Below are 16,192 nucleotides of genomic sequence, written 5' to 3'. Positions count from 1 at the left end.
AGATTGGGAGGGATTGCTTTCTGAGTTTTCCTGTGCAGAAAGACGGGGTAAATTATGAAGTTAATTTTTTAAAAGGTTTTCTTTATCTTTTTTTTTTTTTTTTTTTTTTTTTTAAACAACAACTAGTGGTAAATCTCAAAATAGAAACGAGGTCAGGTATGGTGGCACACGACTGTAATCCCAGCACTCAGGGGGCAGTAGCAGGCGGATCTCTGTGAATTCAAGGCCAGCCTGGTCTACAGAGAGTCCAGGACAGCCAAGGTTGCTATTTAAAAATATTTATTTTAGGCTTATTTATTTTATTCTGTATGCATGAGTGTTTTGCTTGCATTTATGCCTGTGTACTACGTGTACACGTGGTGCCCACTGTTGTTGACTGTTCATTAGCTTTAGAGGACTCTTCTAACCCTGCTCCCAAACAGTTGAGACAAAGACTTGTGGATTTATTTAACAAGCTCAAGCATCATAACTGGGCAGGTACGATTTAAACTAATTTTCTAAGCTAGTCTGACTGCTTCCCAGCCACACACCCCAGGCTGCTTGCCAACATTTGTCCTGTCTGGGCTGCGTCTGTTTCATCAGGTGACGTCCCCTGTCCCCATCCACTCCTTTCCTTTCTCCTCTGTTGGCCTCGTGGTCCCTACCTGAGACCCCAGTTACAGGCTGTCCACCCTTCCTTTATTAACCAATCAGAGATAACTGGGGAGCAAATGTTTGGTGTACATGGAGAATGGAGTCATCTGGATTGCAACCAGATCTTGGGTCCCGGAATTAGGCATCAGAATACATACAGCACAGACCAACCCCCAACAGCCCACATGGCTCAGAAGAGGGCGTCGGGATGCCCTGGGCACGGGTGGTTGTAAGTTGCTGTGCGGGTGCTGGAATTCAAACCTGTGTCCTCTGCAAGAACAGGTGTTGTTAATTGTTGCTCCCAGCCCCTCACTTTGCTATATATTTTAGATAAGGAAGGTCTTACATTATAGGCTGGGCTAACCTGGAACTTGCTGTGTAGCCCAGGTTGGCCTCAACTCTTGGTTCTCCTGGCTCTGCCTCCTCTGCTGGGTTCAGAAGTGTACACCGCTATACCTAGCTTTGGAATCTTTTAGTATTTTAAGATAGGATTTCACTTTGTAGTTCAGACTAGCCAGAAACTCCTGTTTCAACCTCCACAGTGATAGGATTACAAGTGTGAGCTACCACACCCAGCTGTAAATGGAATTTTGCTTATTGTTTTATTAACATATTTTGTGTGCATGTGTGAGTGCATGTGTGCATGTGTGCGTGTGTGTATGGGGAGGGGTGCATGTGTGCATGTGTGAGTGCATGTGTGCATGTGTGAGTGCATGTGTGCATGTGTGTATGGGGAGGGGTGCATGTGTGCATGTGTGAGTGCATGTGTGCGTGTGTGCATGGGGAGGGGTGCATGTGCCTGTGTGCCTGCGCACATACACAAAGATCAGAGGAGGCCATTGGGTGTCTTATGCCACTGTCTGCCTTTTTCCTTGAGGCACGGGTCTCGTCCTAAACCTGAGGCCTGTGCTTTCTCAGCTAAATTGTAAGCCAGTAAACCTGGCAACCTTCCATCTGTGCCCGACTTGGAGCTGAGGCCACAGGCACTTGTGGAGAAGCTGGCTTGTCACCTTGTGCCAGACTGTGAATTCCAGTCCCCATGGCGTCAGAGAAATGCTCTAGGCCATGGAGTCGTTGTCTCTCCAGCTCCCACAAATGAGATTTCATCTCTGGATTGCTAATTGCTGAAGTGCAGGAGGACACCCGGTTTGCACATCGGGGTAGTGAGTGTCCCTCAGCCCTGTGGCTCTCCACTTGCCGTCCCATGGGGTTTCTTGGCTGTTCTCGCTGTAAGGTTGTATCGTCTGCAAATAGGAATTGTTGTACTTCTTCCTTTCCAAACTGGATGCCTGTAATTACTTTATTTATTTTCCTTACTCTAAGTAATTGCGTGCTTCTTGGAGAAGGCAAAGCTACCCCATAATCTAGCAGGGTAACCACTGTCAGCATCTTGCTGTACACCCTCCCAGATATATATGTGCTGCTCCTCCTCCTCCTCCTCCTCTTCTTCTTCTTGTTTTTGGAGACAGGGTTTCTCTGTGTAGCCTTGGCTGTCCTGGACTCCCTTTGTAGACCAGGCTGGCCTCGAACTCACAGCGATCCGCCTGCCTCTGCCTCCCGAGTGCTGGGATTAAAGGTGTGTGCCACCACGCCTGGCTCTGTGTGCACTTCTTTAAAAGAGAAAATGAAATTGTGTTAGTATACTCTGCCCTACCGTTTCCTTCCACATTTAACGACACATCTGTGTCTATAAGTATCTGGCATTTTAATGACTACATAATATTCCTTTTAAGATTTACTTTAATTTATTGAATTAATAACTTATTGTTGGACATTTTGTCTATTTTCATTTTTTGCAACCATATCTAATGCTTGGCTGAACACAAATGTGCCATTTCCTCAGCTGGAAAATGCTAGTGTGCTGAGGAGAGCCCGGCGTACTCTTGCGGCCCTCTTTCCATGGCCGCTGCAGGGCTGAGGCAGAGTTCACCCTCCCCGCTGCTTTTCCATCAAGCCACATTCGTACTGGTGTGGTTGTGTATTGTGCGGCTGGGTTTGCCGTGTTAGGACAAACTTCTAGGAGCAGATTGAGTAGGTCCAACAGTGACACTCTGGGCTGGGCTGTAGCTCAGTTGGTAGTGCTTGCCTCACCTGTGTAAACCCCAGCACTCCTACACTGAGTGTTAGGAGTCCACTGTTCACTCTGCCAAACCGGGTTGCCAAATCGTCCCCTGGTGAATTGGTGGTACCAGGGTGTCCTTCCTTCTGGGATGGGCTACATGTCCCTTAGCTGACAGTGCCGTCCTTTGCTGCAGGTGTACTTGAGAGGGCGGTCCGGAGACAAGATGATGCAGGAGAAGACCATCAACCAGCTGAAGAGTGAGGTCCAGTACATCCAGGAGGTGCGGGCCCTCCCGGCGGGAGCACCTACATTCCCTGAACCTTACATTTTTGGGGCTGCCGTCTTTTATGGGTTCTGATGTCTTTTTTTTTTTTTTTCTGTTCCTTTTATTGTCACTAAAGTTCCCCATGCCCGCCTATTTGTCAAATTGTGTGTGTGTGTGTGTTTGTCTCTTAGTGTGTGTGTGTGTTTATTTGTTATTTGTTTTTCGAGACAGGATGTCTCTGTGGAGGCCTGGCTTTCCTGGGACTCGATGCAGACCACACTGGCCTTGAACTCATAGAGATGTGCCTACCTCTCTACCTCTGCTTCCTGAGTGCTGACACATAACATTTTTGACCTTTTGGATCTAACCAATAAGTGAACAAAGAATTAAGTGCCCTGCACCTAGCCACCTCTGTGAGCTCCCTGGTCTGAATGGTCAGGACGTTCCCCAGTGTTTCCCAGCCCCCACCTGGCTTGTGCTTCTCCTTAGCACTTTCCACTGGACTCCATGCTACCCATCTTATTTATCTTTTGTGTCATGTGTCTTTTCAACTAGCATGCCAGCCAGGCAGTGGTGGCGCACACCTTTAATCCCAGCACTTGGGAGGCAGAGGCAGGCGGATCGCTGTGAGTTCGAGGCCAGCCTGGTGTAGAGTGAGTTCCAGGACAGCCAGAGATATACAGAGACACCCTCGAAAAGCCAACAAACAAACAAACAAAACAACTGAAACTGAACTAGCATGTCAGCATTGCCACAGGAGGGGATTGACTTGTCCTGTTTGTACAGGAGAGACAGGGTTGTCACCCCAGTTGAGCACAAGTCCTCTGTCTGCAGCCACTGTGTAGAACAATGCCAGAGTGAAAGTGGTATGGGTGGGGGGTGTGGCCCAAGGGTTGTTTAGGGTCCCTGCCCTGACTCTCAAGTGTCTGGCCCTCTTGTTCCAGGCCAGGAACTGTCTGCAGAAGCTTCGGGAGGATATAAGTAGCAAGCTTGACAGGAATTCGGAAGACCCTCAGCGTCAGCAGGAAATGCAGGTACTCTGACAGCGTGGCTGGGAAGGGAGGGTGTGTTGGGGAGCTGGCTTCCTGAGAACTCTCAGAGATGGGGTTCCCAGCACCTAGCCATAGACAGTCACCTGTTCGTCCAAACTTCTTGTAAGTTGATTTTGCTGAACTTGGGGGAGCTTAAGTAGAAATGGAAGTCTTTTTTCTTGTTTGTGTGTTATTTTTGTTTATTTTTGAGACAAGGTCTTTCTGTGTAGCCCTCACTATCCTACAGCTAGCTATGTAGACCAGGACTGCCTCCCACCTACAGAGACCCACTAGCCTCTGCCTCTCAAGCCTAAAGGTGTCACCACCACACTCTGCTAAGATTTATTACTTTTATTTTATGTGTATTAGTGTTTGCCTGCCAGTGTATTTATGTACATGTGTGTGCCCAGTGCCACAGAAGGCCAAGAGTGCTCAGGTGCTCATGAGCTGCCGTGTCTTCAGGCCACAGTGGAAGTCTTGATCTAGTCTGTCATTTGTATATGTAGTTATCTCAGTCCAGGAGGGAAACTGAGGCAAATGGAGGCAGCATTGGCGATTTGGGGTCAGTCAGACTGGTGACTGACATCTCTGTCTCTCATTTAGGGTCAGTCAGTGACTGACGTTTCTTTCTCATGTTCTATACCTAAAATTTTAAAACCTTTTAAATTTGGAGACTGCAAGAGGCAGCTAGTAAGGCCTGGGAAGCGGGGAGGGGACAGGGTTTCCTCTCTGACTCAGGAGGAAAGCTTAAACTGACCACTGCAGGAGCAGCCAGGGCTGCAAAAAGCAGCTGCTAGCCAAAGAAATGCAGGGGATAGTAAGAAGAGACTCTTCAATCTGAGATCAGCCCCTGAGCAGGAGCAGGCAGCTTCGGAGAGCTCTGCAGGCTAAGGCAAGCTTCAGCCGGCTTTCCGGAGAGGCGGAGGGCGAGGCCCGGAGGCGACGAACGGAGGGGGGAGAAGAAAGAGAGAGAAGAAGCAAGACCACACACACACACACACACACACACACACACACACACACACACCACACACACACACCCCACATACCACACACACACACACATACACACCACAAACACACATATACCACACACACACACACACACACACACACACCACACACACACACACACACCACACCACACACACACACACACACCACACACCACACACACACACATACACCACACACCACACCCCACACACACACACACCACACACACACACACCACACACACCACACCACCACACACACACCCCACACACACACACACACCCCAAACCCACACCACACACACACCACACACTCACACACACACCCACACCCACCACACCCCACACACACACACACCACACACTCACACACACCACACACTCACACACACACCACACACCACACACACACACACACCACACACCACACCACACACACACACCACACCACACACTCACACACACACCACACACCACACACACACACACCACACACACACACACACACCACACCCACACCCACACACACACCACACACCACACACACACCACACACAACCCACACCACAAACACACACACACACCACACCACACACGCACACAACACCACACACCACCACACACACACACATACACCACACCACCACACCCCACACACCCACACCACACACCACACACACCAACACACACACACACACACCACCCAACACACCACACACCAAACACACACACCACACACACACCACACACACACACACACACACACACACCACACCACACACACATACCACACACACACCACACACACACACACACACCACACACACACACACACACCACACCCCACACACACACACACCACACACTCACACACACACCACACACACACACACACCACACACCACACACACACACACACACACCACACACACACACACATACACCACACACCACACACACACACACACATACACACACACACACCACACCACACTCACACACACACCACACACACTCACACACACACCACACACACACACACCACACACACACACACACACACCACACACACACACACACCACACACACCACACACACCACACACCACACACACCACACACACACACCACACACACACACACACACACACACACCACACACACCACACACCACACACACACACACACCACACACACACACACCACACACACACACCACACACACACACACACACACACACACCACACCACACACACACACACACACACCACCCACCACACACACACACACATACACCCCACACCACACCACACACTCACACACACACACATACACACACACACCACACACACACACACACACTCAAGAAAGGTGGATGAAACTTTTAAAAATGTCAACCCTATTCATTGTCTGGTCACAACTTTTATGCTCTCGAGTCAAAGCGCTCTGTGTCAGAAAAGGAACTACCTCATAGTCAAAAAGGCAAAAACAGATTAATTCTAAAATACAGCAAGTTACATGTTTTTTCATTAAAACTAAATCTTTCTTATCTATGTATCCATTACATGAGTCCATAAGTTCAGAAGGACAAAAGTTGACAAGGCCTAAAGGTTAACAGGAGAGGTCACAAGAATATATGTCTTTTCAATAAAGACTGACCTGGCTACACATTTTCCAGCTATCTCTTAGTTTACGGTGAGTTCAGGACAATAGTTTTATCTGCCTTTCATTCCAGATACAAAGTACATTTAGAATGACAGTATTTTATGCAATAAGCTGACAAGGTATAAGGAATTACAACAAAACAGTTTGTATTTTTTGACATTAAGATTTGTACTTAATTTAGACTTTTTTTGTAGTCCCATTATATTGTGGGTTCATGGGAAGGTTAAACCAACTTGTATATTCTTAAGGTGCATGCCAGGATTCGTGGTGCCATCTCTAGAGTGAAAGCTTATCTGTGGTCATAAATCTGTCGTTAGCCTGTCTCCTCACGAGGCATCTGGAGGTCCACAAAAGCATCTACTGCAACCATAAACTTTCTTTCAACTATTTTAACTTTTTAGCTTCTAAAATTGTTTGGATCAAATCAGTAATTAATTCATCTGACCAGCAGTGCCTCGTCACAAAGATCCCGTAGGAGGTTGGTTCAGTCAGAGTGGGCAAATTCCCAGAAAAAGAGATGCAGCAGTGCCGAAAAGAAGGGGTGTCAGGGGCTGGAAGCAGTTCTGGGGTGCATCACAGCACAGACGTGTGAGTGCCGGCTACCTTCTAGAAAGCACACATGCTATCGATCTTCCCCAAATCAATGGCCTTTGACACTCTGCTGCCCAGCCTTCTCTAGGTTCCAGGAAAGCGGTGTCCTCAGAAGCAGAGCGCGGTCTTCTTGACCTCTCACCTGGGCTTCTGAGACCAGAGTTCTGTCTCTTTTGTTTGCCTTTTGGCTCGAGCTGGGTGATCTTTCTCCAGCAGGCCCCTCCCTGTTCTGACAGTAGAAGTGGCCTGGCAGCTGGCTCCAGATGGGCTCTTACTGTCGTGACTGGGTATTTTGTTTGTTTGTTTGTTTGCTTGCTTGCTTGCTTGCTTTTTGTTTTTCAAGACAAGGCTTCTCTGTGTAGCCTTGGCTGTCCTAGACTCACTTTGTAGACCAGGCTGTCCTTAAACTCACAGCAATCTACCTGCCTCTGCCTCCCGAGTGCTGGGATCACAGGTGTACACCACAGCACCTGGCTTGACTGGGTTTTACATGCTGGACATTTTCAAATGTATTTGCTCTGGCTGAAAGCAGCACTATCAGGGCCAGTTGTCACACCTGGCTGGGGTTGGGGTGGGGGGCATCTTGTCAAGTGGCACCAGAACCTTTTGTGCACAGTCAGAGTCAGGCCACAAAACCCGGACCCCTTGGAGGCACAAGCAGCAGTCCGCGCTGAGCCGGCTGATGTAGGAAAAGCTTCTTCCTTTCTTGGTTTACACCCTGTCAAACCTGTCAGGGTCCCTCCACAGGGAGAGCTCAGGGTTGTGGCAAGCGGCAGCTGGTATTCCTGGGAGGGATGCGCTCACACATTTTCCAGCCCACTGCAGGCCTTAGCCTGAGGTCTGCTCCATCCACCCGACTGGGTCCAGTACCCTCTCAAGGCCACCTAGCTGCCCTCTTCCTCCTGTCTGCTCATGGAGCACTGGAAATCTTCTCATGGAGCACTGCTCATGGAACACTGCTCATGGAGCATTGGAAATCTTCTCATGGAGCACTGGAAATCTTCCTTGTTCCTTCTCTTCTGCTTGTTCCCACTTCTCCGCCTCCTTCCTTTTCCTTCTCTCTTTCCCTGAAGACTGAAAACAGGTTTTTACATGTATTTTGCATGTGAGCATGTATACATAGCATGCATATGGGCACTCACACATAACGTGCATACATGCACTCACTCATGCCGTGACACACTTGGGGGTGTCAGGAGGGCTTGTGGGGTGAGTTCTCTCCTCTGCCAGGTGGATTCTGTCAGGTTTGGTGGCAGGTGCCTCTGAGCCATCTTACAGGTCAGTAGGGTTTGGCATCTGAGAAATACGATGCTTCAAAATTATTTGCTTAGTTAAATGGTTCTTAACTCCTGGTTTTGCTTCTCTTTGAACAGGTGGTGCTAGAAAAGCCAAATGGCTTCAGTCAGGATCCCATGGCTCTCTACAGCAGCCCACCCGAGGTAGGCACCTGGGGAGAGACCATGCTGGGCAGCCCTTAGCTGGCAGGCAGCACCGTCTGCTCCCTGGCCATCCCACCTCGTACTTACTTGGTATAAAAATCAAACAGCAGAAGCAGAAAAGGCAAAGCCTCCCCAGGCTAACTACACAGAAGCAGCCGCTGTTGGTGGGTGGGCCCCCCTAGAGCCGTGTCTCTTGGCTGCCCTTGCATGAGCCTGAAGAGCTTTGGAGGCATCCCTGGAGACGCAGTGACTGACTGTTCTGGGATGTGACCTGAGCATCAGGACCTTTTTAAAAAAATGTTGATGAGTGCTTTGCCAGCACGTACGCATGTGTTCCACATGTGTGCAGAAGAGAGAGGCTGCTGAATCTCCTGGAACTGTGGTTAAGACAGTTGTGAGCTATTGTGTGGGTGTTGGAGCTCAACATGGTCCTCTGGATGGGGAGGAAGAGCCCTTAGCTGCTGAGCCATCTCGGGCCAGCATCAGGGTTATTTTATAGCTCTTTAAGTGGTTCTAATATTTGTCCAAAGTCTAGTGCCATTGTTTCCTATGTATAAGTCTTATTTTATTTTATTTTGATGGGGGGCATGGTCTATCTATGTAGTGCTGGCTGTCTTGGAACTCACTATGCATGTAGATCAGGCTGGCCTGTAACTAACAGAGATCCTCCTGCCTCTGCCTCCAAAGTGCTGGGATTAGAAGTGTGTACCACCATGCCCGACTTTATTTAAGCCTTTTCATGTTAGTTGATAGACCTTCATTCTATTGCTGTGATTTTAAAACATGATACTTGTGGGGCTGGAGAGATGGCTCAGCGGTTAAGAGCACTGTCCGCTCTTCCAGAGGTCCTGAGTTCAATTCCCAGCAACAACATGGTGGCTCACAACCATCTATAATATGATCTGATGTCCTCTTCTGGCCTGCAGGTGTGTGTGCAGATAGAGCACTCATACACATTTTTTTTTTTTTAATGGTACTGGTTACCTTGTGTAGTTAAATAATAAGGTATACTAACTGTAGAAAATCTTGGAAATTCAGAAACACAGAAAAGTAAAACAAGAAAAATTAACAGTTTTAGACTATGTGTCAGTGGCAGCAGTAAGCTGCCTGTGAGCAGCCACTGAGGAGGAAAGGCCAGATTCCTGACTATTCTGCAAAATAATTGCAGAGCTGGTCAGAGTGAAGCCAAGTTAGCAAGTTTATTGGTAAAGATGAGGAATAGTGCACATTTCAGACGTCTGTGCAGGCGTCAGGGAAAGCGAGAGGCTGAGGAAGAAGACAGCACACATGGCAGTACAGGCGGTCAACTTGGGTGTCTCTCCAGCGGCGGCTTGTGATCTTGTGGCTTTCTAAGTACACTGCTTGAAGGATATGATTTATGATTTGAAGACTAAGCAAAACTTAAATTTTAAGTTTAAAAATTAAGTAAAACTATATGAGGTGGTTTATTTCTTGTATTAAGAAGAATTCCTTCTTGTAAATGAAATTGTCAGGTGGTTTAAAACACTGCTCTTTACATTCACTTACTGTGTGTGTGCATGTGTGTGGAGCTCAGAAGACAGCTTGCAGGAAATGGCTCTGTCCTTCCGCCATGTGGGTTCCAGGTGTCAGGCTTGATGAGGCGTGGTAGCAGACTCCATCATCCACGGAGCCGTCTTGTCCCTCTGTAAAGTGGTTTTCTGAGGTCTGGGTTTGGGGGATGAGAGAGAAGAGATGATTTGGTCACATGTACAAACATTTTGGCCAACAGTGAGCCTGGTTCATTGTCGTCGTCAGTGTCCTTGCTTAACTGCCTCCTGGGAGAGCGAGTGTGTCTCTAAGCACTCTGTGGTTTGTCTCCCGACAGATTCCAGAGTCCCTGGTTTCTTTCTCTCTGCATGTCCTTCCCCCATGTTTCCTGTCTGTCCTTCTGTCTCTTCTCCAGAGAGAAAAATTTTCTCTGTCTTTTCATCCATGCAAATACTTAGTTACAATTTTGAGGTGGAAGCACAGACCACATTTCTTGGTCTCCTGTTTCTTTGGTGGGGGGCTTTTTGTTTGTTTGTTTGTTTTGTTTTTAAGGGGCTCTGTTTGCTTAGTGCTGACGGTGAACCTAGGTCTCTTCAGTAATTATGGCCTCTACCACTAAACTACACACCCAGCCCCAAGGCCAATTTTTTGGGGTTGGGTGTTTCTGTGTAGAACTGAATCACACCTCTCCATTAGTCACAGCTTATCATGGCTCAGCAAGGCCTTTCCCTGGTTGAACTGTTTTTTCTTCTTTTTCCACTAACTATAAAATACTTAATATATTGCTTTAAATGTGGCTGTCGGGTGCTTTCACTTTACATGAGGGTTTATATCTTTTTTCCTGTTTTTTTTTTTTTTAAATTTGCTTTTTCTCAAAATATGTTTTTAGGGTCTATGCGCATTACTGTATGAAATCTGTTTGTTAAGTCACAAATGATGGCACATTCCTGTTCTAATCTCAGGACTTTGGAGACTGATGTGAGCTTGAAGCCTAGTTTGTCATTTGTTCCTCTCATATGTAGTTTTATACCTTCCTCTTTTTGTTGTTTTGTGTTGTGTTACATTGTAAAAATCTCTCTCTGCATTCTGGGAATTAAGCCGAGGGCCTTACATGTCTATCAAACAGCTGCTGTTGAGCTGAACGTCTGACATATTTTAATGGCAAAAATATCTCCATGTCGTCTTCTGAGGATCTTCTGAGAAGACTAGTTGAAGCAATGCGTGCAGCACACACCCGGAGGCCTGTTGCCGTGCTTTCACGTGGCCTAGGTGCTAGAGTGAGGCTGGAGAGGAGTTGACAAGGCAACTTAATCAATGTCCAGGTGTTAAGTGTGGCTCCAGCCGTGTGCTCAATGCTAAGTGTGCAGCTCGGGCTGCTCATTTTCCACAGAGCACCACACCACATTTGGCAGATAAATTATTGGTAATAAATTATAGTAACACCTGGCAACGTCTGCCTAGATTCTTCTTACAAGCTCCAAACTGTACCAGATACTGCCATCCCAACTTTGGCGACAGCCTGTGAGATGGGGTGTGGTGAGGGGTCTTCCCCGGCCCACACGCGTACAGATGGAGGCGCACGGGAGCCAGGAGAATGAGAAGGCTGCAAAGCGTCTCCCTCCACCCCGTGAGAGCTCTGAGCTGGGGTGAAGAGGGTCTTGCCGCTTCCTACTGTGCAAGACCCGGAGTCTGCGCCAGACTCAGGGAGTTAGGCGGTGTTTCATGCCTTCGTAGCAAAACGAGAGCGAGACCCTACACGCCTGCTCAGCCTTACGCCAGCCTGCGGTTGGGTGTGTCTGGGAGGGACAGCCAGCAGTCACCTCAGCGGGACACCCTTTGCCTCATCACGTCAGATCCCTGAGCTTCAGGCTGTTGCTCTCAACCTGTCAATCCAACAGCAGCCCTTTTTATGCTGATCCCTGCGTTCAATGTGAAAACAGCAAAAGGTGCCTGCGGGCTGGGGCTGCGGCCTCCATGTGGTGGGAGCCAGATGGCCACTGTCCCTGGGACTGGGCAGGCGATGGCCACAGGTCTGAGGCTAAGCTAAGACTATATAGAGAGTTCCAGATCAGCCTGGCTGGAGAGGGAGGCCTTGCATTAAAGCAACGGCAACGCAAAAGGAGACTCTCACCTGCAGGAAGGCAGGGCGTGCTCGCACACGCACACGCACACGCACACGCACATGCAAACGTACACCTCTGCTGGGGGTCATTCTACGGAGCCAGTGGCCGAGCCTGCAGCCAGGTTTGGGTTTGTCCTGAAGTCTCTGAGATCCACAGGTGGAAACCTCCCTACGTGTTCTGTGGCACACACATTGCCACCCCAACACACAAAATAAATGTAAAAATGCTTTAAAATAATTCATTCCTGGCTGGGTGTAATCCCTGCAGAGGCAGACAGATCTCTGTGAGTTTGAAGCCAGCCTGGTCTAGAGTTCCGGGGCAGCCAGGGCTGTTACACAGAGAAACCCTGTCTTGAAAAAACAAAAAAGAAACTATCCCCTTGATATGTTTAAAAGTTACTGTGTCAGCCAGGCTGGTGGTGCACGCCTGTGATCCCAGCCCTTGGAAGGGGGAGGCAGGAGGATCACTGTGAGTTCCAGGCCAGCCTGCTCTACAAAGTGAGTCCAGGACAGGGCTACACAGAGAAACCCTATCTCAGGGGAGGGAAAAGTTACTGTATCCTAAATAGTTGGGTGATTTGAGACTGGCCAAGACCCTTAGGGATTAAGGGGGAATGTTTTTGTGTAAATAACTCAAAACATTTGGTTGCCCTTTCCTGTGTGAGGGTGGTCCCAAGAGATGGTCCAAATCCCAGGGGGGCAGGGCCACCGTGTCTTACCAAGTCTCAGATTAGGCGGCTTTCTCTTCCTCTGTCTGCTCCGGTTCTAGGTGCACACCAGCATGAGTGAAGATGTCGAGAGCCTGAAGAAGACCGTGCAGGACTTGCTGGCCAAGCTGCAGGAGGCCGAACAGCGACACCAGGCGGACCGTGTGGCTTTTGAGGTAAGAGCTGGCATCTGGAGAGAAGGCGCCCTGAGGGACTGGCTGCTGAATGAGGGGCCAGTGACTCTCTCAGCATGGACTCCATTGTCTTGGGTGGATGCCAGCCAAGAAGAGCTGCAGGGCTGCGAAGCCTTGCTCACCTGCCTGCCTCTGCTTTCCTTAGGTATTAAGGTGTTTGCTCTCCAAATCTGGCCGTAGTTCAGAGGCCAGGTGTTTTGTTTTTCTTTGCAGTGCTGAGGACGGAACTGTCTGTGCCTCGTGCATGTTAGGCAGTGCTCTACCACTGAGCCACAGGGCTAGCCATGAAGGTCAGATCTTGATTCTCTGCTCTGCTGAAGTTGAGCATAGTTCTGGTCTGGGGCAGCAGGTAATTCAGAAATTATTGCTGTGGACCATAGTAAGAATCACAGAGCCGGGCGTGGTGGCGCACGCCTTTAATCCCAGCACTCGGGAGGCAGAGGCAGGCGGATCGCTGTGAGTTCGAGGCCAGCCGGGTCTACAAAGTGAGTCCAGGATGGCCAAGGCTACACAGCGAAACCCTGTCTCGAAAAAAAAAGAAAAAAAAAAAAAAATCACAGAGCCCGAGGCTCCTTGTAGGCAGTGCCTGTTGCTCTCATGCTCACAGAACCCCAGTGCCTGGTACATGGTGTAGGGTGGTGTTTCATCAGTGTGGGCTGGGTGAGTAAATAAATCTGTCTTCTCAAAGAAATAACTATGCCAGTGCACACACAGGGCTTTGTCACCTTAATTATTGTTATAGTTGGGTTGGGTTTTTTTTTTTTTAGATTCCATTATTTTATGTATATGGCTTGCATATATGTTTGTCACACGGGTGCCCGGTGCCTGAGGAGGTCAGAAGTGAGCATTAGAACCCTGGAACTGGAGTTCTAGATTGTTGTGAACCGCTGTGTAGGTGATGGGCATTGAACTTCGGTCTGGACGAGCAAGTGCTGCGCTCCACAGAGCCGTCGCCAGCCTCTGCCATCATTTCTTTAGAGATAGAGCCTTGTGTAGCTCAGATCAGCTTTGAACATGCCTGAGTCCCTCCCTTCCCAAATGCTGGGTCTGTCATCATGCCTGGTTTGATTTAAAAAAATTTTTGTGTGTGGTCATGGAAAATCGAATGCACACTAGGCAGGCACACTACCAGGAAGCTACATTTCTAGTCCTATAGTTGATTTTGTAAAAAAAAAAAAAATAATAATAATAATCTGTATGGGCATGGTGGTGCACGCCTGTAATCCCAGCTCTTAGAAGACAGAAGCAGGCGGATCGCTGTGAGTTCGAGGCCAGCCTGGTCTACAGAGAGAGTCCAGGACAGTCAAGGCTACACAGAGAGACCCTGTCTCAAAAAAACAGAGCAAAACAAATTCATTCATTCACTCACTCACTCATTGGTTCATTCATTCACGTGGTGGGTAGGGCACACTTCACTGCCATGGCGTGCATGTGGAGGTCAGAGAACAGTTTACAGGAGTCTGTTCTCCCCTTCCACCATGTGTGTCCTGGGGGCTGAACTCAGGTCATCAGATTTGGTGGCAGTACCCTGCTGACCCATCTTACCAGCCCAAACCCCCACCAACCCCAGTAATCTAGATTGTTTTAGAAGAATTAAAAAAATATATAAAGTCTATAAATATGAACCCCCTTTCTATTAAGAGTGTGCAATGTCAGCCTGGTGTGGTGGCGCACGCCATTAGTCCCAGCACTCGGGAGGCAGAGGCAGGTGGGTCTCTATGAGTTCAAGGGCAGTCTGGTCTACAAAAGTGTACAAGGTCTTCGTTTCTCCATGGAAAAGTCTTTGAGTATAAAATGAAGTGCACTGAGCAGTTTTCTGTCCTGTGTGCAGCTACCCTTCTGTTATTGCTCACTCACAAATAAAAACATGCTACAATGGGATTGCATTCATCGTAGGCTCACTGAGAGTTTGTGGACGGGGGCTGGCTGGCCTGAGTTCTTGTTCGTGGAACTAAAGCAGGAACTTTTTCCGTTGTGAGTGAGTGGTGTGTCCGTGGAGGTGCGTGCGTGGAGGTCCGGCTTCTTTGCTGGGGTTGGTTCTTTCCTCCCACTGCATGGCTTCTTGGCATCAAACTCAGGTCTCTAAGCTTTGTTGGCAATGCCTTCATGCGCAGAGCCATCTTACCTAAGCACAGGACGTTTGAGAGGAAGATGGAGGATGAAGAGCAGCTCCGAGGATGGTGAACTGCCCTGAGGTTGAGGAAACGGAGCCCATGGAACGGCTTCCCTTAGAGCCGATTTCCAGTTCTGTTGGAAGGATTCCTGAACTAGCCCGGCATCTGGATTGGGTGAGGCTGTGTGTGGTGAGCACTGCCTGCGGGTGGGTGTACAAGAGGGAGCTAGGCTTTGTTTTCCTTGGCGCTCGGTTTTGAAGCAGACTTTCCTGTTACACATAGTTCAACTTGGGAAGGTTTTAAGGCCAGTTTGTGAGCAAAGCAGCCATTTGACCGTGGCCAATTTAGATAACACAATTATTCACGTATCGCTCCGATGACCACCTATTTCCTCTGTTCTCTGGAAAAGATACAGGGAAAGGAGGCTGAAGCTGCAGCCCCGAGCAGGGTTAGGGTTTTGGAAGCTTTGAGAAGTTGTGGCATTTCAGACACACTTGTCATTTCTGACTGCTGCTGGGAAGGAAGAGCTGCCGGTGGGAGGCTGGGGATCTCAGTTTGTTTACCTGCCTGCAGGAGGTGCTGCTTAGGTCAGCGTCGTTCCTGCAGGAGCAGGGCAGGCTGAGCTGCTGGGAGAGAGGAGCCTGGTTGTTGTATGTTTGCTTTTTGCATCTTTAGTCTGTGGTAGACGTTGGAGATTTAGATCGTGGCTCTTTTAACTCCGCTCTGGCACATGTCAGCCTGCGTGTGCTGTTTCTGTACTGAAAGGAGCCTTTTCTAAGCTCCTGCCCACGAAGATGGCCTGTTTCCGGCCAACGCCTGGCACTGAGGGTTTCTTAACCTGCCCGGACGACTAGGATTGTCCAGG

The 16,192-nt window shown here is 48.8% G+C and overlaps 1 protein-coding gene across 1 annotated transcript in view; it reads left to right on the top strand.

Moving 5' to 3' along the window:
• Nucleotides 1-16,192, top strand: part of Tuft1 (tuftelin 1) — a 50,094-nt gene that overhangs the window by 24,184 nt on the left and 9,718 nt on the right. The window contains exons 3-6 of the mRNA XM_051157677.1: nucleotides 2,889-2,975; nucleotides 3,905-3,994; nucleotides 8,616-8,681; nucleotides 13,082-13,195. Of these exons, the coding sequence (XP_051013634.1) occupies nucleotides 2,889-2,975; nucleotides 3,905-3,994; nucleotides 8,616-8,681; nucleotides 13,082-13,195 (357 nt within the window). The remainder of the gene's footprint in view (nucleotides 1-2,888; nucleotides 2,976-3,904; nucleotides 3,995-8,615; nucleotides 8,682-13,081; nucleotides 13,196-16,192) is intronic.

This window comes from Acomys russatus, chromosome 15 (genome assembly GCF_903995435.1).
Source record: "Acomys russatus chromosome 15, mAcoRus1.1, whole genome shotgun sequence".
NCBI lineage: Eukaryota > Metazoa > Chordata > Mammalia > Rodentia > Muridae > Acomys > Acomys russatus.
The sequence above is the reverse complement of the archived record's forward strand: the minus strand, read 5'-3'. Positions and strand labels throughout refer to the sequence as shown.